Below are 26817 nucleotides of genomic sequence, written 5' to 3'. Positions count from 1 at the left end.
ACTGAACATGCGCACCTGATGAATAGAAGGAAGAGGATCAATCCATGTTGCTTAAGCAGAACTATGCAGGGACTGTGCAGTTTTATGCTAACAGGAGCACTGGCCTGGGGTATCAAGTAAGTGAGTATAATCACCGGGGGTTACCTGACATTAAACATGTGAGGTAGTCTGATGATCACTTAATACAACTGCCACAAAAAAATTTCTCCATGTACAACCTATTCAGCCAAATCACATGTAATAATACAATGCATTTCACTATTCTGCATTGTTGTATCATTTTTAACTCCTGCATACGCAAGGCATATTCTTTACTTTATTAAGATTATTTTCTGTTTATCTCAGATGGAAAGCCTCTAACATTGGATGAGATATGGGAAAGGGTCCATGACTGCTTCAGGTCGAGCCTTCTACAAGGACCATGGGAGACAATTACACAGCAAGTAAGCAAAGCTTAATCATTACACCCACTGCCTGCATACAAACCAGTATTAGGGAACAGTGCAGGCCTGCATGCCTCTTATAGATTATAAATAGAGGTTTATAGCAGTGAAGTAGTAATGGTATTAACTCAGTTTATATGCTATCTGGAAACCTGTTAGAGTTCTGAATTAAGGGAAGGCCATCTCCTGTAGACTCCATTTTAAGTAAATAAATTTTTTTAAAATGATTTCCTTTTTTCTGTAATATTAAATCAGTACCTTGTAGTTGATGGTATCTAAGCTGCGTGAATCCATATTGGTGGCAAAACAATCCTATAGGGTTTATTTAATGTTTAAATTATTTTTAGCAATCTTACACCCCCAAATTGTTTCCTCTACCTGAGCTGTGGGTTAATTGAGCTCACACTCCAGTAGGTAAAACAATCGTTTTTCATTTAAATGACCCCCATGAGCACTAGGCCGCCCACACCGGGAGGGGTGCTCATTGTGTGGGTGGCCATGTTGTATGGTGCGTATGCAAATAATGAGTACTTCTCCCAGTACACTCATTATGTACATGCATGTGACAACACACTTGTGTGCATAATGACAAAAAACTCTTAAGTGAAATTCTCTGTGCTGTCTGTCCTGGGTGCTTCCTTCTAATACTGGCAGCCTAATGTTCCTTTAGAAGAAAAAAAAACTGTTGTATCCCCAACTGAAGTGTGAACTCTATTAGCTCACACATCAAGTGGGGGAAACAATTTGGAGGTGACAGGCGTGCTTTGAGGTATGTTGATCCAAATTACAGTAAGATCTCTTATCAGGAAAGTCCAGGTCCCATGCATTCTGGATAACACATCTTAAGAGCAACTCTTACCACCGTTAGTCTAGTTGTTTCTGTAAAATTGTGTTTTTAAGGCATTGTGGTCTTACTTGGCATTCATTATTCATTTACATATTGTTCTGTTGAAATAATTACCCAGTATTTTTGTTATTTTTATGAAAGGGTGCAAATCAAGAGCAGAATAAAGATTTTAAACATAGCTCCCTTTCATAAGCTGCTGCTTCCTCCTCAAACATAGGAGCCACAATACCAAAAGTTACTCACGCCTATCTAAGCACCAAATGCAGAGCTGCAAGGTGGGTGTAATGTAAGGTATCCCAAACTCAGAACTAACTCCAAGACTCAGTCATGGCTCACTCTTCTGCCTATAGCAGCCACTTTTGCCTTTTCAGGAGGAGCCCTCCGCTACTCAGATGCCATCAGGACTTAATGTGAAAGGACCAAGGAGAGCATTCTGAGCAGGCTAGGGAACCGATCGTATGCGGAAAGGACGTGGGAGCAGTCAGCGAGGCATGAACAGGCAGGGTCAATACCAGACGGGCAACTCACTACCAAATCCGATAACTGAAGTAAAGTTGGGGTCACAGGCCAAGGTCAAACAAAACAGCAGCGTGGTACAAAATCAGAATCCTAGGAATAGTCAAATACAGGCATAGGTCGGTACAGGGACAGAATGGTAAGGTCAGGAACAGGCAAGGGTCAGGAACGCCAGACAAGAGAAGCACACACAGGAACTATAGGAATAGATCTTTATGTTTGGCAGTGAAAATGGATCATTTGCGCTTCGAATGTAGCCCAAACTACGCCCAGAATTCTTACAGTGGGCATGGCAGCTGTAATGTTTGGCCACAGCATGTTCTGTCTGAGGCTCCATGTTACTGATGGCTGTCCAGGACTATTTATACCAGCCAAATGGCAGGTTAATGCAACCCTACATTTGAAGTAACCCTTGTTCATCATTTTTTTTCTTGAGTAGCAAAGAATTTATTGAATGTTTATTTATTCTAATTGTATGTACACACCAAAACACAAACATTTCTACAGCTGGGCAATTATACCCGTTATTGCCCTTTTTCAATCCACTTTTGCTTTCGTAAGTTCTCAATGAAACCCTCTAGGAATGGAGAATTAAAATCCCTCTATGAAAGATTTCACTGGTGCTTGTCCTGATAACACTTGAAATGAACAATGGGTACTTGTAAGTGAATTTCTTTTTTCGGCGGCAGCCTCTTCTCTCCCATTCATCCGGTGACACTTTAACATCCAGCATCTTCCTTATCGGCATCTGTTTTAAATTGCACAAAATCAATTACAAGACACAGCTGTTTAACAAAAAGTTTCTGCGACGCTCTGTGGGTATTTCCTTGTGAACTCATAATAACATCAATTTTCTGCACCTGGAGAGACGTGCGCGAACTGTGCTGGAATCTGAATTGACAAGAAAACAAAATTGTTTTCATTGCTGCATTAGTATGGCTGTCAGGGTAAAGCATTGCTCTTAATTTATAGATTACACGGTCAGTGTTTAATATACTGAACAAACAAGCTCCGTGGCTAACCTGGGAATTGTGTACCAACACGCTCCCTTTAACCTGTGCGTTGTCAATTCCATCGTGTTGTGCAGGTTAATAAGACTGAAATTCTAACACACACAAAACATTCTGGTTATACTAATCTCAGTTATGGTGTTTGGAACACGTTCTGCATAAACATGCCACAAAACTTTCCATATACTTCAAATACAGACATCTGCTGCACACTGTGGAGTCCAATGAAAAAAAAGTTGGATTACCTGTACCAGATACTTGATTTAAAGGTGAACCAAACCCTTGTTAAAACCCTAGGCCCCCTCCAGATGCTTTCCTCCTGAACCACAAGGGAACTCCAGTACATGTGCAGTTTATTCATTTCAAAAAGGTAATGAGAAATTTATCAGCTACTGAATGTTGCTAGGAGTGCTACAAGAACCTCTGGCAATTTGTGATATCTGACTGTAACATATTCCCATCCCATATTATCATGTAACTTACATAAAAGAAGAAATCTCATGAATAAAAACTTTAATTGGGAAATAAATACAATTTATACAATTTCTTAAAGTGCGTAACATGTTTCTGAGCACTTTTGCCTTTTACATTTTTCTTTTAATTCTCATGATATTAGCTGTTTTATTCTGATAATATCATGAATTTGTAACGGGGTGCCCCTGCTGATATGTTCATTGTGACATTTTCTTTTATCTCTTCTACTTTGCTGATATAAACAAGTCAACAGACTGCAGGGCATACAAAGGCATTTTATAAGTTAGTATCACATCACTTGAAGAAAGTAGATAGGGCCCTGGGGTGGTTCACCTTTAGGGTCAGGCCACACGAGCAGATTCAGGGATATTAGTTGCCCCAGTGACAAATCTCCCCGAACTGTCTTCCGCCTGCCCTCCGCCAGCTAAAATGAAAAACGGCTGGGGGAAGGAACATGCGGCTCTTCGTTTTCCGAAGTCGCCCGAAGTTGCCTCACGAGGAAACTTCGGACAACTTCGGAATACGAAGTGCCGTGTGTGCCTTCCCCCAGGCGATTTTCATTTTAGCTGGCGGAGGGCAGGGAGAAGGCAGTTCGGGGAGAACACTACTTATGACCCATGTACCCCCCCCAAGTCACTGATTGGTTACAGCCTGGTAACCAATTAGTGGAAACCAAGAAAGTTGATAAGCAGGAAGTAGTGTTCTGTTATTTTAGACATCCACTCACTACAGCCTTTATATGTTATATTTTTGGCTAAGTAACTATATTAGAAATTTTTTTTTATTTTGCACAGCCTATCTATTGACCCAGTTTTTATTTTTATACCGAACAATTCCTTTAAGTTAACGTTTAGTATGTAATAGAATGGCTAATTCAAAGCAATTTTTCGATTGGCCTTCCTTTTTTTCTTTTTTGTAGTTTATGATTTATTTGCCTTCTTTTTTTACACTTTGCAGCTTTCAAATGGGTGCCACTGACTTCATCTAAAAAACAAATGCTCTGTAAGGCTACAAATTTTTGTTATTGCTACTTTTTATTTCTCATCTTTGTATTCATGCCTCTATTTCAGGGGTGCCCAAACTTTTTGCAACGAGGGCCAGATTTGGTGAGGTGAAAATGTGTGGGGGCCGACCATTCAGCCCGACATTCTTTGAACCATTAAAATTAAATTACAGGAATCGAGTAATCGTAGCAGTAATATTTGGGGAAATTAGTGTAATGATCTGCCACTTGGTCTATACTTCTGCCTTTGTGCTGAAGGTGTTAGTAATAGACACGTACTGGAACGTAGTGACGCCATACTTCTTTAGTTTACTGTAGGGGCACGTCAGTATGTCTATTGACACCTTCAGCCCTAAAGAAGTATGTGAAAACAGCGCGTTTCTAAGTGCCAGTACGTGTCTATTGCTAACACCTTCAGCACACAGGCAGCAGTATAGACCAAGTGGCAGATCATTTCACTAATGTGCCCAAATATTACTGCTATGGGATTCCTGATCGCACTGTGCTGGGGGCCTCATTATTATTAATTTCATGATGGAGGCTGAGGGCCGGTGTAAATTTGAAAAATGGGCCGCAATTGGCCCCCGGGCCACACTTTGGACATGCCTGCTCTATTTATATTCCAGTCTCTTATTCAAATCAATGCATGGTTGCTACTAGGGTAGTTTGGACCCCAGCAACCAGATTGCTGAAATTGCAAACTGAAGAGGTCCTGAATAAAAAACTAAATAACTCAATAAAAAATTAAAAACAATTGCAATTTGTCTCAGAATATCACTCTGTACATCATACTAAAAGTTAATTTACAGGTGAAAAACCCCTTTAAGATTATTATATCCCTTTAACCCTTGCCTTGTAGCCCCTTTATTATGATTCAGTAATTAGTCTTTCTCATGATCTATGAGTAGAAATTTTGGAAAACTCTATTATTGCCTTTTGCAGTGATAGAATGGCCTCTTGGGTTCCTCAGATAAAACACTTTGCATATGGCATATACAGAACTACTTAAAGGGATCCTGTCATTGGAAAACATGTTTTTTTCAAAACACATCAGTTAATAGTGCTACCCCAGCATAATTCTGCACTGAAATCCATTTCTCAAAAGAGCAAACAGATTTTTTTATATTCAATTTTGAAATCTGACATGGGGCTAGACATTTTGTCAATTTCCCAGCTGCCCCCAGTCATGTGACTTGTGCCTGCACTTTAGGAGAGAAATGCTTTTTGGCAGGCTGCTGTTTTTCCTTCTCAATGTAATTGTATTTGTCTCAGTGGGACATGGGTTTTTACTATTGAGTGCTGTTCTTAGATCTAACAGGCAGCTGTTATCTTGTGTTAGGGAGCTGCTATCTGGTTACCTTCCCATTGTTCTTTTGTTTGACTGCTGGGGAGGGGGAGGGGAGGGGGTGATATCACTCTAACTTGCAGTAAAGAGTGATTGAAGTTTATCACATGACTTGGGGCAGCTGGGAAATTGAAAATATGTCTAGCCCCATGTCAGATTTCAAAATTTAATAAAATCTGTTTGCTCTTTTGAGAAATGGATTTCAGTGCAGAATTCTGCTGGAGCAGCACTATTAACTGATTCATTTTGAAATTTTTTTTTCCCATGACAGTATCCCTTTAATGACCCCTTTTGCTAAAAAGCTGCACTCTCACGCAGTTTATCATACATCCCAAAAGCGGAACTGAAATATGACTGTAGGCCATGAAATTAAATCTGTTTCTTGTAACCGCCCAGGAGATAGAATAAATATTAGTGCATGCTGCCACAAAACTAGTGTTATGGTAAGATTATGATTTAGTAACACTGTATGGTTTATTTAAACAGAAATATTTTGAACAAAAAGGGAATTTGGGATTTAAAGCACCCTTTGGCACTTCACTGTATTTGCAGGCAGCCAGGCAATCTTGAAAGCACTCTGTATGGTGAGATTGACCGTGAAAACTGGTACTGTAGCTCAATGCTTCACACCTCAGTATAGTCTTGCAGCTATGCAGAAGGGCCTAACAAGAAAGCAACCCACAGGCTCCTATTTGTAAAGCTGTGTAACATAATTTACAGCTTCAAAACTGGGATAAAGTAAAGCACACTAATAATGGTGCTTGTTTCTTCTTACACATAATTTTAAGATTTACATTGCAATCCCTTGAATCATTATTAAAAGAACTAGTTGCTGTATTTTTTACACTATTTGATAATTATTAAAACACACACACACGCATATAAAATTAAAACTATAATTTACAGCTTTATAAATTCACCACATTTTAAAGTAGGTCTGTAGCTTTATAAATAGGTCCAATAAGTCCACAGATTTACTTTTTATACACAGATAAAAAATGGCAAAAAAGGGATTTGTCGCCTGGCGACTTATCTCCTCGAATCTGCCCATGTCCCCCAACCCTTAAGATCAGTACAAGATTACCACGCTTGCACACCCTGGCTCTCCACGATAAGATGACCCGGTGCACTGTGATGGAGGCCTCAGCAACCTCAACAATACGAATACAGGAAGAATTCACTGGCACACAATGGTTCTTTCAAGCAGGTACAAGCCCTTGCTATATTTTATTTGCAGAGGTGCAACGTTTCGGGTAAAGGGGTTTACCCCGAAACGTTGCACCTCTGCAAATAAAATATAGCAAGGGCTTGTACCTGCTTGAAAGAACCCTTGTGTGCCAGTGAATTCTTCCTGTATCCCCAACCCTTAAGGACACAGTAACCTTAAATGAAAAAAATCCTAGTTTAAACACTGTGATGAATAAGGGACAGAACACTTACTTTTCCATCCATTGCAGCTCAGGAGTATTCTATTTTGTGTCTATGCTAATACATGGGCTTACTTCACTGCTTTTGGAAAATTCCTTCTCTGTGCATGGCAGGTAACGTGCAGTTCTCCACATCAAAATATGGTTGTCTTCTCTTTTATTACATATTTGGTCTCAGGCAGCAGCTCAACTACAGGATCCATTTTCTGGACCAAATTTACTTGCTGAAGTCTGCTGGGAACATATTTGTTTCTGTGCAGTAGCATAACTAGATGTTACTGGTCCCCACAGCAAAAGAATTTGAGGGCCCCCCAAACTCTCCAGAAGTTGTCCTGTTTTACCAATATATATTAAAATTACTCATTAATTAGGCCTCATGGGTCCCCCTATACCTCCTGCAGCCGCAAGGTCTGCTTCCTCTGTAGTTACGCCCCTGTTTCTGTGGTTCTTGGTCATTTTTGTGGGAGCTAAGTCTTCTCTACTTCAAGTCATCCTCTGCACCCTATGGGCAACTGGATTTCTCACCCACCTCTGACACAGCATATCAAGGCCACCTCTGGGTAGAGGCACCCATGAAAGACTTGTGCTTACAATACGGTGGAGATGCCCAACCTTTTACCAGTGAGCTACTTTCAAATGTAAAAAGAGTTGAGTAGCAACACAAGCATACAAAACTCATAGGCTGTGCCAAATAAGTGCATTGATTGACTATTTGGTAGGACCATGTGGAGTGGCAGCCTGAAGGAGGCTTTGTTTGGTGGTGAATATGGTCTTTATGCCCCAAAAACTTGCCTATAAACCATAAATAAAAAAATGAGCACCTGCTTTGAGGCACCTAGGAGCAACAACAAATGGGTCAGTGACAACATGTTGCTCATGAGCCACTGGTTGGGGATCACTACAATAGGGATTTAAGTAGAATCACCCAACCCCTTGCTATAGTAAAGCCTATCTTTGCTACACCATGGCTGTAGCTGAAGTCTTTTATTTGAATGGGATAACAGATAATCCTGCAAGTGCTATTCATTTTCTCCAGCAACTTAATCATAGCACCTGCAGTTTCTGATATCCTAAAACATGGCAAGATATGAAAATATTTACATGCATGTTAGTGAAGTTACAAAATGACTTTCTAGCATTTGAACACTTTGTATCATATCTATAATTCCCATGGAGTATAATCTCCATTTAAAATGAACTACATTATCTAGAAATCAACCACAACTAAAAAGCAATGTAAAGCCATTCAATGCAAAAATAAATTGCATATTCAACAGTGCTATGGTGTATGTAGCTTCTTTTCCTTCTCATCACGTATACAAGCAAGTAAATCAGCAGCCTCCTCAGGTTTTTAGATAATGAGATTTTACAGAAAACTTGTTATGTTGTTGGGGAAGCCTGCTAACTAAATATATGATTCATAAAATCTTGTACAGTATGTAGCACTATTTTATATATTAAACAGTTTTTTGCAGCTAGATTTGAAAGCTATTTCCAGCTTAAAGGGATGCTGATTTTAACAGGAACATGTTTATTTGTATGTAGGTAGAAAATATATATATATACAGTATATATATATATATATATATGGAAGGAAGTGGAAGTTCTCTGGCAAAACTGGCAATTTGTAGATGGGGCAGCAGTCTGTTTGCTCAAGGAAAAAGTAGTAGAGTAGGCCAAAATGTCCAATCTTCAGGGGACATTTAATACCCACAGATTTGATATGATATCTTTGCAAAATGTTGTGAATAAAAGTGGTAACTCTAATTGATGTGGAGTTTTTCAAATAGTGCTTCTTACAATTGATGTAATCAGCAGGATGGACAGCTTCAAAGCAGAATTGCAGCAGTTGTGGCGGCACTCTTGCCAGTGGGTGCCATGATGTCTAGTATACCACAAATTTATCAGTAGCTGACTGGGCATAGAGGCTTGGCATGATGCTAGTAGCCCCATGAGCCCTGGAGGGTAATGCATAGAGAGTTACTGGGGACTGAGTGGGCCCCAGTGGCGGAACTACCGGGGGAGCAGGGGGTGCGAGCGGGCCAGGGCCTGCACCCCCTCAGGGCCCCCCGGTAGTCCGCGCGCCGCTGTGCCAGGCCAGTTTCGGGTGTACGGAGGGGGGCGGGGGCCCGGCTGCGCGTCCTGCGCCAGGGCCCGCCCCCCTCTAGTTACACTTCTGGTGGGCCCTGCCAGATGAAATAGTAACCCATCTGAAGGCATGGCATTATACAGAGCGCTGTAGCCACAGGCATGTGGACCAGATTCATTATGTACAGAGGGACAGTAATAATGCCCCAGTTTGCAGTTGCTTTGGAGGACTTGTGGACCAAACTTATAGTCAGGGCCAAGTTGTCGCCATGCCTGATAGCTTGCTACATGACCAGTTGGTCAGTACAGGTGTAAGACAAAGTTCAGGCAGAGAAGCATACCTCCCAACATTTTGAAAGTAAAAAGAGGGACAAAAAATTTTTTTCCGCATGAAGTGCAGCAATTTTTTGACCACACCCCTTTCTGTGGCCACACCCCCTAATTACCATGTTTGTTTTACAAAATTTGGCAGGTTATGAAAATATTTCTCCTTATCTAAACTGTGTTTTTGTGTCTCAAAATTGTTACAAAGTATCTTATTTGCACCTGTGGCTGTTCTGGGCTCTCTGCTAAAAGCCAATTAAGTGAGAAACTTTGTTTCTTTTTCTGGCTGTTCAGTGCATAGAAAAGAGGGACTTTCCAGTACAAATGAGGGACTGCGGGTTGAGCTGTCAAAAGCGGGACTGTCCCTCCGAAAAAGGGACAGTTGGGAGGTATGGAGAGGCCATTGAGAGAAGTCCAGAAATAGCCCCATCTCCCCATAGAAGATAGAAGTAGCAGCCATTGGGAATCTCAAGGATCTGGAGGGGATGTAAAAAGCTGCAAAAGTCCATGGCTATCATGCAAAAAGAAGTGATTAGACTCCTCAGGGTCCACAGCAATGCAGGAGCTGTAGTACTTTAGGGCATTTTGTGTATATGTGCTCCAGTCTTGAAAAGGGTATTTTGAATAGGTGTGAGCAGTCACTAAGATATGGAGAAGAAGTACCAGGCATGGAAAGACTAAAAGTAAAGAAACATATTTAGCCAGTGCTGTGAACAGAGTTGAAGGACTGCAGGAAATTGCTTTTTCATAATCGACCATTAGACACAGGGTAGATTTCTTTAGGACCTGCAAGTGTAGCAGTGAATATTGTAGCCATGGCAGGTGGGAGAACATATGTTGTTAAGGGAGATGGTCAAGTCAGAAAAGGAATTGCTGAGATGAGGGTAGAATTGCAAAGTTAAAGTGGGCAACTAGTGGCTCTGAAGGACCCATTAGAATAGTGCAGAGATGGGAAGGTAAAGTATCAATCTTGTCACAAACTGGAAAGGAGTCAGGGAATATGGTAATATACAATATGGCAGAAACTGAAGAGCTTAAGGCCCAAGAAATATATTGCTCTGTAGCTGAGCATGTAGGTCTGCTTACCGAAATGATTTGTGCTGGTTCAGAATAGTACACTATTTAGAGCAGAGCTGTTGCTGTCCCACTTAAAGGAGAACTAAAGGTGGCCATAGACGCAACCATTACGACCTTTCTTGGAAAAGATCTGTCCAAGAAAGATTGTTCGTTTCAATACACAAGTGTAGAGCTGAATCAATAGAGGGAATTCTATTTGTATCTGATGATTCAGCACTAACAATGTCCGATGTCTGGGTGCCTTCAAAGGCACCTGATCAAAATTTTCCGTCCAGCCCGACCGACGAGCTGCCCGATATACAAGTTGTCTGCCGATTGATCGGCTGTTTTCCCACCATACACGCACCGAATATCGTACGAAAATTAGTTTTGTATGATATTATCTGTGCATCTATGGTTATTTTGAAGCCTAACAAGAAGTAGGCTAGAAATGTTGTACATTATGTTTTGGGTTTCTGTACCAGACCGAGGCAACCACAGCCCTTTAGCAGTAAAGATCTGTGTGTCCAAAGTTGCCCCCGTAACTCCCCATATTCCAATTCACTGCACATGCACTGTGCTGCTGTCACTTACTGAACTTAGGGACCAACTCACAATATACTCAATATACAGAATAGAAATGTCACAATATAAGGCTGATTAGTACTTAATACAGATAATTACTACATGTCAGCTTAGAAACCAGTGCAATTAGCACCAGAATTTAATAATCAGCCCTGTTGCTTATATTACAGACAAACCTTATCTTCTGCTTCTAAATTTGAGATAATCCCTAAATTTAGCTTCTCAACAGCTGCTCAGAGCCCACTGAGCATATGAGTGTCGCAGACACTTTCCAAAATGGTGACCCCCTTTGACAAGTTTGAAGTCCTGGATCATTGTTGCTATTGAGAAGCTGAAACTGTAGGCTGGTGCAATAAATTCAGTATGTAGAATATGGAATTTTTCACCATATTAATTTTTAGGGTTTAGTTCTCTTTTAAGCATGAATGCCGGATGTGACCCTTCAAAGGATTTGTATGCCCCAGTCTACTGAAGGGCTCCATAATATGGCATCATAATATATACTGGCCCCTGAGCAGGCAGAATGAAAAATAATTGGTCTATTACATATATAAGGTTGCAAAGCACTGACAGAGAAACACATTTTTTGTGTTTGGAGAGAAGTGAAGTAAATACAACAACCTTTTGATGAATAAAAAGTCATTACTATAGATTGGGAACTTATTTATCAATCCACCTTTAATTTTTCCAGACTCTCTGAAATGTTTGATAAATGGTCAAATATATTGAACTCCTAAGAATCTTTCTGCTTCGACCCATAAACCCATTTAATATCTAAAGATTCTCTCCACACAGAACAGTTATTACTGAAGAGCTATGCAGGTAACTTCTTGTGCTTATTCAACAAAACCAACCTGTATTTCTGCAAACACATATGAATCGGGGTGTGTAATTACATTTATGCATAGATCAGATTTGCATGAATAAGAGAAAAAAAGAAAAAGTATGTAACAAAAGAAATAAAAAAACAGTCAGAGTGCTAAGAACTGTGGAGCAAATTACCAAAAACGGGGGGCTTTGCTTTTGCACATTGCCCTTCACTTCACAAATGAAACTTATAGTGTACACAATATTTCAGACTGTATAATTCTGCAATAAGGGCTTCCTATTCCTGGAGCATTTTAGAGATATTTGGCTTAAATATAAAAGTCACTTAAAAGTCCAAACCATACAGAAAAATCTGGAAGCAGTTAGGGCAAACACGGTCTCTCATTGGCTCCCCCAGAACGTATAATTAGGTGGACTGTGGTTGTGTCCAAGAAAAGCAAATGGCTAAACCTTGTTTGCATTTCTAAGTTTTCGTGGCAAATCTCCACCTTGACATAATATTACGGAAAGGAGGGAAGTCTAGTGGTTAACACTTACGGATAAATCCTCTGCAATAACTGTGCGGTATACTCGGTTTTATTTTGTGGTACATTTACAGTGAAGAATATGTTTGTGCATTGTTGTGCTACAATTCTTCCATTAGTGTGGACACCTACAAACCACTTAATTGCTTTAATAGTTAATTGCACAACTTTATTTGTTATGCTAAAATATCAGTAACACCAGGTGTATAATGCTCAAACTTGAATAAACTTCACAGTGGTTAAAAGTTTCAGCACTTGGAAAATGCACAACCCATAGATTTAGTTTAGAGACCCAGGGCCCTCAATTACATTACTTTATATGTTGCTTGTTCCTCTTTTATTTATGATTGCTTGCAAAATACCGAGTATATTATTAGGATAAAGAGTGTAAAATTGGCAAACCATAGCATCCAACCACCAAGCAACACTGACTGCCAGCTGTTTAAAATTAAGAATCCGATTGGCTCGTATGGGTTACTAGACCTGGCATTCTCCTCAGTGCTAACCAAGGGTCTCAGTACACCTTGTAGTTGAATGTATATAAAGCTGTTAATTTGCTCCAACTCTATCAACTGCATGCAGAGACTTCCTGTATTCCAAAAAAAAAACCACTCTATTGTGCATGTTCCCTCCTACTGCACCATATTCTGTTTCTGGTTTCTCTATTGCCATAGGTGCTGATCTGCTTTTATTTATGACATTTGGGGGCAGATTTACTAAGCTCGAGTGAATAATTCGAATGCAAAAATATTCGAATTTCGAAGTATTTTTTTGGGTACTCTGACCATCGAATTGGTCAAATTCGATCAAATCGAATGATTCGAACAATTCGAAGTAAAAATCGTTCGACCATTCGATAATCGAAGTACTGTCTCTTTAAAAAAACTTCGACTTCATAATTCGCCACTTTAAACCTACCGAAGTGCAATGTAAGCCTATGGGGACCCTCCAGAGCACTTTTCTAAGTTTTTTGGTTTTTTTTGCTCGAATAAAAATCATTCGATCGATCGCTTAAAATCGTTTGAATTGATTTGAACAATTTTTATTCGATCGTTCAATCGAAGCTTTTCCGCTAAAATCCTTCGAATTCGATATTCAAATTCAAAGGATTTTACTTCGAGGGTCGAATTCGAGGGTTTTTTTAACCCTCGAAATTCAATCCTTGATAAATCTGCCCCCAAGTGTACAGCCGAGAGACTGTGCAAGGATCGGCAAGAGGAAATAAGCATAAGGGACTAATTAACTTTTTTTTATTGTAGCATGCAGAGACTATAGGCCTCATTTATTACTCTGGTGCAAGATGCAAAGAACAGGGTTCAAAGTGTGGCTGGTTTTTGTACTTTGCATCATTCCTCTATAAGATCGCCATTGTCCTACCAACTTATTGCACTTGACAAACTCAAAGAGTTGTGGCACTGTTCTCTATGCAGTGCTGGAATTGTTTGCTGGCACCATATATATCGACAGTGACACTCGGGCTGCCAACTCGAGGGGCCCCCACCCCAGTCACGGGCCCCTGCCCCAATCACGGCCCTTTTCGTCTGGGTTGCGCACCCCTGCCCCAGTCATGAGCTCCTCCATCTTCTCTCCCCCCCGTGTCCCTTTTTGCCTTATATGGCTACAATAAAAGGAGTGAGGGTAGCGCCCACATTTCTCCGGCGGGAAATGGCCTGGTTCGGCGGGGGGCCACACGACATGCAGAAGAAATAAACATGTGACTTAATTTCTGGGATGGGCCCTCTTGGAATTATTGGAGGAAGGGCTTTGTAGAACTAAAACTCTTTAAACATTTGGATGTCAGTGGTTCTTGAAACAAATAACTATTTACAAAAATGTAGCACATATTTACAATCTCAAGTCAAGTGCAATATTTTGTCATCTCTTCTGCATAAATATATTGTCATCTCAAGAAAGCATAAACAGTGAGACAGAATTACGTTTTCCCTTCATGCCCATACCCTACAATACATATTACACACAAACCCCCAAAAAAGCATATACTGTTATAAAACATACTGCAATATACACTATACAGCAAAGAAGAATAATATCCAGAGAAAAGACAGAAAATTCCAATTCTCCAGTGTACCTAGGTCGATACACTTGTGTCACTACTGTGCCAGGAATGATCCAGGATTACTAATCCTTCTACTTTCTTAGTTGGAAAATCAGGCTGCTCGCTAGCTACTCTGATCCTAACTCTCACGCCTAGGGGCAAATTTACTAATGGGTGAAGAGGGCTTTTATAGCAAAATTTCACCATAAAAACAATTCGCTGTGATGTCGCCAAATTTACTAACAGGTGAAGAGGACAATTCGCTAGTGAAAAAGCTCAGTGCTAGAGAAGTTATGTATAGTTTCGAAAATTTTCACGTATTTTCCCTCAGGCGAACAATTGTTACTCCGCAAATTTGTCAAAGTATGAACTTTTCAATCCATTACCCTTTTCACCAGAGTCTGTTTTGCCAGGTTCTACCTGGCGAATTGATAAGATGAAGCTACGTCCTCAACATTATTACGTCATTATTAGGTCAGTCTTGTTTGCCAAAAAAGGAATAAAAAAGACAAAACTCTGGCGTTTTTTCACATTTTAATGTGGGATTATGTTTAAAAGTTATACTGTTAAATATATTTAAAGTTATTATGCAAAACGTTGCCAGCGTTCATCTGCCAAGATGAAACTTGAGAAATACGCGTATTCGATGTGAAATAACGCCTGGCGAAGTTGCGCAAAGTGTGCTAAAGTTTCCCAAAGCGAAAATTCACTCTTGTAAATTTGCCTCTTAGAGTGATCTATTACAGAACTATCCTCATACTATCTTCACCTACTGGGCCTACTTCTGTCTAATCTTTAAATAACTTCTACCTACTCCAGGACACAAAGAGGCTGAGCGCATGTTGGCTTCTCCTTTTAAAGACCAGAATTATGACACCTCTTGGCCAGTTACAGAATTTCCAGGAAAATATTTTACCCAAGTATATTGAATCCACTTCCCCTCCCAACTGTTAGGACCACACTTAGTCATCAAACTTTAGGGGACTGCCTGCAGTAAAGCATATGCAGATTATACTGGGGCAGATATTACTCGAGTCCAGCAGTCCAAATCAACCATTTGGCAGTTAGCTTCTATCAGCTTAGTGTGTTAGACTCATATAAGAACAATATAATTGGCTGCTAAGGGACAGGGCTAAAAGCTCATACAAGATCAGGGCAGAATTGTACAAGGCAATAGAAGTCTGAACAAGACAGAGAGGTGACATTATTAACACCTAAAAGTGCTGAATAATTGTCTAACAACACACACATTCATTGGTACACACATTTCTATAGATCACTGCTAATTATTTTATTCTCCCCAAAAAGCAAGGATAATTGGATCAGGTACACAAAATGTATTCTTCAGAAAGGATGAGTTATTATTATTTCTTTATGAGCTTGTAGATGATTTGTGCTATGCCACTTGAGGACAAAACCGTTGCTTTTTCTTGGTTAATTCACATTTAAACCATTTCCAGGGTCAAAGGCGACATTTAGAGCAAGCCATCATCCAGCCGTTTCCCCAGAATGAGATGCTGGAGTTTGAACAGCAGATGGTAGCATCATCCACTGTTTGCTTCCATTGTTCACAGCAGAACATATAAAATAATTTCCAAAATCTCTAAAATATGACTGCGTAGGTAGCAAAGGCTAGTGAAATTGGGGAACCCCAAAAGCTGTTGGGTATTATTGGGGAATATCACAGCATCATTTACTGGCACCTGTAGGCTTGGGTCATTGGCACATGTCAGCTTTTCAGCCATGCAGCTCCAAGTTATCTACTATTCCAGATCAAAAGGTATTTGCCCAGGCCCCTAGCATGTCAGGGTAATGCTGGAAGGCTGGGTGCCTTGGTCCTAAATGTTGATAAAAACACAATGCCCTGTTATTTATTAAAGTCCGAATGCCACTTTAACTATATTTTTACCATAAAATCCGATTTTTTTTTGTGAAAAAAAAATTGAATTTTTCGAGATTTATTATATCCCAAGGATGGAAAAAGCTCCCAAAAATCTGGCATATCAGACCTGCTGAGGTTGCATATAAGCCAATGGGAGAAGTTCCCTAGATATCCTGATCTGCGCTGGGTTTCGTGCAATAATGCGAGGATTTCATGGTTTTTGGGAAAAAATCCGACAATTAGAATTTTCGTACAACTTTCATGATTTTTTTGCGCTCAGGAAATTTTCGGGAAAATGTATTGATAAATAAGGGGAGAAAACGTGTGCTGATTTGGTTGGGTTAGATTTCAGAAAATAACGAGAATTTTTCAGATTTTGATAAATAACCCCCTAAATGTTGCATTTTATCTTGATGATTATAAAACCGATATTTTACTATGTATATCCAGGGATGTCCAAACTCTGGCCCTTCAGCTGTTGATCCACAGATCTTAGTTTCCCACCAACAACCAAGTAGCTATCTCTTCCTGGATGAACCATCGCCACCTCAAGTTCAACTTGGCCAAGACTGAGCTCATGGACTTTCCACCCAAACCGAGCCCTTCTCTTCCTTTCACCATAACTATTGATGGCATGACTATTAACCCGGTTAACTCAGCACGCTGCTTAGGGGTTTTCTTTGACCAGTCCCTCTCCTTCTCTAATCATGTTAATAATACTGGCAAAACCTGTCGTTTCTTCCTCCGCAATATAGCCAAGATACGCCCGTTTCTTCCACAAACAACAGCCAAAACACTAATCCATGCCCTTATCTTATCCCGTTTAGACTATTGCAATCTCCTCCTAACTGGTCTTCCTGACTCCCATCTCTCTCCCCTCCAATCAATCTTAAACTCTGCTACCAGGATCCTTCTGCTCTCTCCTAAAAGTGAACCCGCTCAACCCCAACTAAAATCCTTAGCGTGCCTGCCTGTTAAGCAAAGGATAGCATTTAAAACCCTTCTACTAACATTCAAAGCCCTTCACTCCTCTGCTCCTCACTACATTTCTTCTCTTGTCTTACTATACGTTCCTGTTCGTCTTCTCCTCTCTTCTCAGAGTCACCTTCTCTTCACACCATCCACATCCACTGCCACCTCTCGTCTCAAACCCTTCTATCTTTCTGCTCCTTACCTCTGGAATCCCATCCCTGAATTCCTCCGTAAGGAATCCTCTCTTAATCTCTTCAAGAAAAAACTAAGTCTACCTTTTGGACCACTAGAACATTAGCCTCGTCCTGTCCCTACTGACTATGCCTTACCTTGGGCACTTTTTTTATCTCCAGTTTGTACCTGTATGTTAGCCTCCCATCCACTTAAACTGTAAGCTCTACGGGGAGACTTCCTTCCCACTATGTCTCTTACCACATAGCACTTAAGCTCTTTGTCCTATAATTCTGTATATATTTATTATTTGTCTCCCCCATGTATACTTTTATATATATTTTACTTTTATGCACTGTACAGCGCTGCGGCTCCTTAACAGCACTTTACAAATTAAGTTATAAATACATACATACATACATACATAAATACATACCAACAGCTGGAAGTTGTAATACAACAACAGCTGGAAAGCTGTTAACTGGACAATCCCAAATTGCATATAAATTTTACCTTGGATTGAGGGCCCTGCTGTCTTGCAGTGCTCTTAGGCCCTACATACTGTATCTAATGCCAACTGTATTGCTAAACTTACTGCTTGTCTAGAAATGTAGATGTTTTCCTTTCATTGAACAAATAATGACAAATAATGTCAATCCCATTACTGAAGTCCATCTGCTCCTGTATTACTGTTGTTTTCCTACTTTGTTGTCCATTAACTGAACAGGTAATTAATATAATAGTGGGTGTGGGATCTCTTACCCGGAAACCCATTATCTAGAAAGCACCAAGGCGATCTCCCATAAACTCCATTTTATTCAGATAATTCACATTTTTAAAAACGATTTCCTTTTCTTTGTAATAATAAAACAGTACAGGTACCTTGTACTTAATCCTAAAATATAATTAATACTTATTGAAGGCAAAACCTGTTGTGCTTGATTAATGTTTAAAAGATTTTTTTGGTAGACTTAAGGTATGGTGATCCAAATTATGGAATGATTTTTTCATGACAAAAGAGGCAAATCGCCCCTCCCAGCTGTACCTGTACAGAGAATCTGCTATATTATTACAGACCCCTGTCCCACATATCCTTCTAAGGGAATATTGCTCACTTTAGCTCTCTGGTTTATTTATGACTGTTCACAATAGAGATTCTCTTCCATTCCATACCAGTTAAATCTCAAGAATGCCTGCAGAATATTTTGAGAGGTTAATCCTTGCCTGTTCTTGTTTTGTTTTGGGTATCGGGGTATTCATATTTATTAAATTAACTGGGCGGTGGTTAGGAGTTGCAACTGAATGTGCTTAATGCCTGTTTTCCCCTGATGGGTTAGGGGACTTTAGAGTATATAACAGTACTCACCAGTTTATAATCCTCAAACCAGACTAGACCTCAGTTTCCTTAGTCAATAAATCAATACAGCAAGAGGTTGCACTTACCATGTGCAACTGGCTAATGGATTATCTTATATATTTCCCAGCTCTGCACACACAGTCAGTTGGGCAGTGCGATCACTAGTGCCCAATAGACAAGTTAGCAGGCTTATAGGCAGGGAGGTTTTTTGGAGTAATTAGGCTGATATTAGGTCACAGTAACATTAGTTTCAGTTCACAAAGTACAAAGCTTTATGTATATCTGTGTAACAAAAACTTGGTGGCATTAGGACCCCTCTCTTCCTGCTGTCAGGCTAGTAATGCATTTTTAGGTTAATGGCACACAGGAAATTGTTATTTACTAAAATCCAATTTTATCTCATTGTTTCAGAAAAAAAAAAAAGCTCAACCAAACTCCCATCCACAATTTAAAATCATTAAAATAACTTGAATAAATCGAATCGGGAAAAAACTCAATAAAATCTAGCGAAAACCCAAATTGTATGATTTTGTATGTTTTTTTCCCCAAATTGCAAGAGACTGGATAATTGGATCAGGTTCAGTGAATGTATTCTTCAGAAAGGAAGAGCCGTTATTATTTCTTTATGAGCCTGTAGATTGACTTGTGCTATGCCACTTGAGGACAAATACTTAGCCTTTTCTTGATTAGTTCACATTTTAACCATTTCCAGGTTATAGGGTTGCCACCTGGACGGTATTTTAGTGGCCTGGCCGGTAAAAATGCTGCTTAGTGACAATTTTAGTAATAGGGAAAGCCATAAAAATATAGGATGGCCAGTATTTTTTTCCAGAAAAGTTGGCAACCCTACCAGGGTCAAAGGCGACATTTAGAGCAAGCAGGATGCAGGAGTTTGAACAGCAGCTGGTAGCATTATGGTAGCAAAGTTTTCTGTATATCCATGTAGCAAATACTAGGCGGCATTAGGACCCCTCTCTTCCGGTTGTCAGACTAGTAATTCATTTTTCGGTCAATGGCACAAAGGGAATTTCATTCACTTTAAGGGGGTTATTTACTAAAATCCGATTTTATCTTATTGTTTCAATAAAAAAAGCTTGACCAAATTCCCATCCACTATTTTGCCTCATTTAATCATTAAGATAACTAGAATAAATCGGATCTGGAAAAAACTATAAAATCGAGGGAAAACCCGGATTGTACAATTTTTTTTGTACTTTTTTCCCCAAATGGCTGTATTTTTTTTGTCCAAATTTTTCAGATTACCGGGCTAAACCCAGCGCAAACTTTCAAATTGGGAAGGGGACATCTCCCATTAACGTATACATGAACTCGATAGGTCTTATATGGCGGATTTTCGCATTTGGGCTTTTTGCAGCATCGGGGGTTTTTTTTTTTCATTTAATATTTGAGTTTTTGCCCCAAAAAACTTGACTAGAAAAAGTTGAAGTTTAGTAAATAACCCTCTGAGTGTCAAGATCTTTAGTTGCCTCAAAAATCATGTCAATAAGGCAGCCAAAGTCGTCCTCAATTAAAATTTCCTGGCAAGGCTTTTGTCAGCCCTTTGTCAGGCAATAGTTGCATGGAAATATGTCATGGCACATTTCTACCACCTGAAAAGACCTGCCCAAGGGGGGGGGTCCTCAAAACAACTGCATGAGCCATAACCCTTATCTTGTAAAAGTCCACCTGGGCCTCACCAGATTTGCAATGAAGTCTAACAAGTGAGTCTGGCCTTACAGTTTGCTTACAACATTTACCTGCACTGAACTGCAAGATAATAAGGTACCTGGGATCCAGGGCAGGTTGTGTTTTTTTTGCCATTTTAATTACATTGTAAGAATAATTATAAGAAAGGATTTGTGCAAGGAGCAGTTTGACAAATTTTAACAGCCAAGTATAATATTGAAGGTGTATAACCAGCTCTGGACTTTTACTTGTGTGTTTTAACCAATAGACTAGATCTATATTTTGCTTCAGGATCATGGTGAGGCTCATTTTTAAACACTGGGCAAATTTGCACCTGGGCAGTAACACATAGCAACCAATCAGTGATTAGATTGTTTCAGTCTGCTGCAAGGAAAACAATGAAAGCAAACATCTGATTGGGTAACTCAGGTGCAAATTTGCCCAGTGTTTATAAATCACTCCCAGTGTCGTTATTAATTTTTTTTTTTAATATTAAAAATGACATTATATACTGTGATAAATACTTTGTAACTATAATAAATATGATTATAGCCTGAGATGGGCCGCCCCGTCCCAATCAGTTTGCTCAGTATTTGTATTGCATATTATCTGGGTGTCCAGTTTGTTAATATATTGGTTATTTTCTGCCCCAAAGTGGGCTTAATCCACAACTGATCTGGATCTTTCACAACTTTGCTTTTTTTTGTCAGGAACATCCAATTTTGGGACAGCCATTTTTTGTTCTTCATCCTTGTCGGACCAATGAATTCATGTCGTCACTGCAAGGAACCAGTGCCAGGTGAGAGTACAACACCATAAATATTGTAAAATAGTCTTGTCTAACTCCTGTCTTAAAGGGACAGTCTCAACAAATATTACACTGTTATTTGATATAACAGTTCTTTCTATTAATTTTTATACAGCTTGTGTTGTATAAATGAAAACCCTTTTTGTTTCTGAGCATTAGGTTTGAACTGAGTTCTGGCTAATACTTTTTTATGGGCCCAAATTCCTGAGAACATCATGTCAATATATTTTTAATAAAAATATCTTGCAGGTTTTATTTCAATGTACACTGCTGGGATATTGTGTATCGGTCATTTTATTCTTCATATGGAGAATTCCACCCAGTTTTTCCTGCTTATTATATGTTACCTTTGCCTTTTAGAAGCACAAACTACCCTCTCTCTCTGTTTATATGTGTAATGTTAGCTTTTTCACAAAATCCCCAGTCCTACTTCTCAACAAAATTCTCTCTTTTAAGGTATTTTACTTGACTTGTTTATTTTATTGTTTCTTTTTGCTGAATTATTTTCTGTTTCCTATTGCTGCGGGCATTTGTCTTTTCATTTGACTGCAGTATTATACACCATGTACAAGAGGGCCATGTCATCTCTCTCTATATACTGTATTGGGTGGAGGTGAAGCAATGTTTTTTTAAACCTGATTCTGGCACAGTAAAATTAATCTTCTGGAATCTTAACCACAAAAAAAAAAGCAACAATATTTTGGCATTTCTGCTATTCCATCCCAATGACCCAGTGTGCTGGTGTGACAGTTGTTTCTCTGTTCGGCCTATTAACCTGAAAAACCTAAACTGGCTCACAATGGATTGCTTCAGGAGGCTAGTTTACAGCACATTCCCCTAGTAATGTCATTAGGGCTGTAACCCTGGAAATAAGTTTTTGTAAAGCAGAAATGTCAAGATATTGCCAGTATCCCTTTAATCGTTTGCTGCAACTTGTGCCCTTCCCCAGCTGTTGTTCCTTTCTTTACTGACACCAGACATCAAGGGGGTTTTTTATCAAAGGTCGAGTGTTAATTTATTTCTTTTTTTACCTTGAATGAACTCTAACTCAATCGAAACACGAATTGTATCTTATTTCAGAAAAAATGGCAAAAAATGAGTTCGAGTCCCGCAACCCAAAAATGCAAATTAATTGAGTTTTCTGCAAAGAAAAACTCAAATTGATCAATTCATTCGAGTTTTCGGGCAAAAGCCTCCGAAAAAAATCAAACAGGCTGTTTACCTCTTCAAAGGTTTCCAGGTACCTCTGCCATTGACTCCTACATGACCTCGACAAGTTTTAGATGTGTATTTTTAGATTCAATATATTTCCAGGGTCTGGGAATAATAAATCTCGAACTTTTACGTTTTTTTTCTCCAAAAAAACCTTGAATCATTCAAGTTTTTTTTATCCTGAAAATGTGAGTATTAACCAAAAAATACAACTCAAAAACTTGAATTTTCGTGGAAAAAAAACAACTCGAATCATAATAAATCTGCCCCTAAACATCTATCCTATCATTGTCTTTGCGTGCTATTTATAATTTTGCCTTACATTACCTATCTGATCCCCCATGTTCCTCTATGAGGGGGCTGCCTAACTGACAGGTTGAGAAGGAACAATCAGGTTGGCAAAACATTCAGGTTTAGGAAGATCAAGAAACAATTACTTGCAAAAGCAGCCCTATCAGGGGAAAACGATCAACATGAACTATAGGCAACGTTTCATGTACATTAAGATTTTGAAGAGTATTTTTTTTTTAGTTTCAGTATCCCTTTAATATAATTTCCCAGTGGCTTTGGGCTGTGACATTCCTGAATCTTCTATACCATACAATAGGTTATGCACTCTCAAAAATAAAATTCAATTACAAACTCAGGTGGTATCAAAAAATCTTTTACTGTTTAAAACAATCTGGCAGCATTAACAAAAGTTCAGTTTATACAGCAATGAGATACATAGCAATAGTATACATACCGCCCAAAGGTTTGTGTGAAGCAAAAAAAGGAAAGAATTAGGAGGGGATATACTTGCCACAAATGAGAATAACCCCAACGTTTCGGCACAACTGCCTTTGTCAAGAGGATTTCGGCAGTTGTGCTGAAATGTTGGGGTTATTCTCATTTGTGGCAAGTATATCTGCTCCTTGTTGCTTCCTTTTCAGTTGGTCTTTTTATTGTTTCATTTTTCATTATTTGCATTTTTCTTCTGACTCTTTCCAGCTTGTAGAATGTAGATGGTCACTGACCCCATCTAAAAAACAAATGTTCTGTAAGGCTACACATTTATTGTTATTGCTACTTTTTATTACTCATCTTTCTATTCAGGTCCTCTCCTATTCATATTCTAGTCTCTTATTCTTATGCATGATTACTAGGGTAACTAGGACCCCAGAAACCTGATTTATGAAATTGCAAACTGCTGCTGAATAAAAAGCTAAATAACTAAAAAACCACAAATAATAAAAAATGAAAACTAAACACAAATTGTCTCAGAACACCACTCTCTACATAATACTAAGGGTTATTTATCAAAATCGGTTCGGAAAAAACTCGAAAAATTCAGGTTTTTGAGAAAAAAAACAGAATTTTTTGGGTTTTATGCCCAAAACGCTCAATTTTTTTCGTGAAATCGATCGAAACCCCCAAATTTTTAGGATGTTTGGCCGAAATTCAGCGCAGACCATGATGGGACGTTTGCCATTGACTTCAACAGGACCCGACAGACTTTTAGCAGTCTCGGGGTATAATACATAATGAAAAATTAAAGTTTTTTTTTAACAAAAAATTCAGATTTTATAGTACAACATTTTTTCTCAAGTTTTTGGCATTAAGACTAACAAATAACCCCCTAAAAGTCATTTTAAAGGTAAACAACCTCTTTAAGTACAAAAGTAGCCAATATTTATTTTGAGTAATTGGTTGTATTCCTATAAGCAGATAGTTCATATCGTTATGAATATTACTAATTACTAGTGGCTTCTGTCAAAAGCTTGCAAGTCTTCCAGCACTTGAACAATAATCAATGACAATCCCACTCACTTATTGGGAAAAGGTCTTTGGAGTTGTCAGTTTTATGCAATGATCATAAAACCACATTTTCCTTTCATTTTCAGAAATGGAAATTACATTATTTCCTGGTTAAGTACAGTAGGACCTGTTGCTGGACTACATCTGCCACTAAGTTATGGAAAGAACGTGTAAAGGTAATCCTAGAGCTACTTTATAGTTATCAGTCGGTGCCTGCCTGAATGCACTTTACAGATGTGAGTCAGGTTGTCTGGTTTGTGCCCAGCAGAGGCATTAAAAATCTTATATACTTCTGCCTGGGTGTGTGCCAAAGCCTCCATAGTCACATCTAGTGCATTTCTCTCTGTGTATAGCGCTTTCTTTTCCCTCTCTTCTGAAGCACAAGATTATATGGATTATGGAAGCTATTGGCACCACGTTAGAAGGGTCTTTCAGCGGAGATTTCATATACAGTTTCATCGGTGGGAGGCAAAAGGAGCAGGCTTAATACAATCACTAAAAAATGCAGTGGCTTGACCCATGTTTCAGGTCTTTGGGGCGGTGCCCATTGCCAGCATACTCGTGCCAATTCCCAGTCCCACATTTCTGATCTCTGAAAATGTGATTGCTGTGAAGCTAACGTTTCTGGTTTCAGGTATTACAGAGAGTGTATTAACTTCGGCAACAGGAAGGAATGGTGTGTCGGGTTTCTATGTCAATTACAAATGAGTCCAAATCAGTTAAATATGGATTGCAATATTGATTTGTGTATATTTGTGTAACTATTGGGTAAAACTAAACTGCACCTGTGGTTGTTCAAGGAATATTTAACATTACATCAGGCTTAAAATACATTTTCCCCAAAATGATGTCCCTGACCCTTTGAGTTTAACACCTCTTGGAGATTTTTAAAATGCTTTAATAACTGTATAATAATTATTTGGTTAAAAAAAAGCCACAGAACACTTCTGCTTTTACCACTAATTTCACAAACAAACTCCCCCCCCCCCGTTGCACCTAGAAGTTGTCAATCATTGTTTCCCCACTAGGCCTCAGATCACAGTAAACATTCACGTTGCACTGATTCAAACAATAGAACCAAAATGGTTATTAATGGAACATTTTCAGCCTGTCAGCACACAGCAGATTTTGGCATGGGAACTCTTAAGTTATGCCAGACGATCCCTTGCCAATGAGTGCACATAAAAAGTGTGGAAGACAGCTGATTGGCTTTTCTACATGGAGAAATATATTTACTGTACACTGGCAGAGAATACTTCCCATGTGCCATCATTTTTTGTGGCTGAATTTGATGTTATCCTGAAACACCGAATTATGGTACATTACAGGCACATCACTAGTGTCGATCGCTGATTGGCTGTTCACCGCACCATTCATTTTTAAGACTTCCTAATTTGGAACTCCGAACAGGCAGATTTGACCCGGACTGCCCTCTGGCAAACTGGGCTGCCAGTTGAAAACATGATAGGTGGCACCCTATGTGCATCTTCAAGAGAGACCCGTGTAAAAATCGCCAGTGGCACTGCTTTCATGAGACTCCCAGTGGCAGCAATGCAGTTTGCACTTGGGCCTTTTAAAGGGAAAAAATAGGCAGAAAAGCATCTGAATGTGCGTAGGCCTTATACTGTGTTATTAATATAGTTGGGTGCAAGGGGCGGAACTAGGGGTAGGCAGAAGAGGCAGCTGCCTAGGGTGAAATGATAGGGGGCGCTGGACAGCTACCTCTAAAATTGTCTTCTGCCTACCCCTAGTCCGCACCCCTCCCTACCCCTATCTGCACCCCTCAGTCTTACTCACATTTCTTCCCTCTGTCACCCACCCCTCTGTCACTATCCCCGCCCTCCTCTCTGTTGGTCACCCATCTCTCCCCTCCATCGCTGTCACCCCTCCCTCCCCTCCGTTGCTGTCCCCTCACTCCTCTCTCTCTCACTCCCTCCCCTCCGTCTCCTTTCTCTCCATCACAAAACCACTTAATTCTCCTGCTGTCTGGTAATGGACTTCCGGTGCCCAAGCATTCCGCTGCAGCCTTCATACTCAGATAGATCAGATGGGCTAGTGAATCCTAAATTCAATCTTGGCAGGTGAGGGGATAATTTATCCCCAAATGACTCATAGCATTATTGGGAATAAGGCAAGTATGGAAGCCTTTTAATGCTCCCTATACTTTAGAATGGCTTTTTGTGCCCACACATTTCTCGTGTGCAGGGGTGGGGTGGCCAGCCGGGTTGCATAGGGCGCCCGTCCGGCCTGGCCCGGCCTTGTTGGGTGCGGAGTGAAGATTCGCTTGTTAGGAAAGTAGAGCCAATATTTATTTACACAGTTTGTATTTGTGTACATACTAATTAGCAGCACTGCTTATATTGTGCTTTGATTGGCTGGCATGGTACAGTTGCAGAGTTGCAGATG

The 26817-nt window shown here is 39.6% G+C and overlaps 1 protein-coding gene across 5 annotated transcripts in view; it reads left to right on the top strand.

Annotated features, from left to right (window-relative positions):
• atg10.L (autophagy related 10 L homeolog) overlaps positions 1 to 26817 on the top strand; it is a 78492-nt gene that overhangs the window by 40122 nt on the left and 11553 nt on the right. For 4 of the 5 annotated variants that reach the window (XR_005962408.1, XR_005962407.1, XR_005962409.1 and 1 more), the window contains exons 5-7: positions 346 to 443; positions 21305 to 21393; positions 24498 to 24587. Coding sequence is in view for 1 of the 5 variants with exons in the window: in XM_018264785.2 (XP_018120274.1) it covers positions 346 to 443; positions 21305 to 21393; positions 24498 to 24585 (275 nt within the window). In the remaining 4 variants the exon portion in view is untranslated. The remainder of the gene's footprint in view (positions 1 to 345; positions 444 to 21304; positions 21394 to 24497; positions 24588 to 26817) is intronic. The other variant, XR_005962410.1, reaches the window with a different exon arrangement.

This window comes from Xenopus laevis, chromosome 1L (genome assembly GCF_017654675.1).
Source record: "Xenopus laevis strain J_2021 chromosome 1L, Xenopus_laevis_v10.1, whole genome shotgun sequence".
Lineage (NCBI taxonomy): Eukaryota > Metazoa > Chordata > Amphibia > Anura > Pipidae > Xenopus > Xenopus laevis.
Note: the sequence above shows the minus strand (reverse complement) of the source record. Positions and strands in the feature narration are given on the sequence as shown.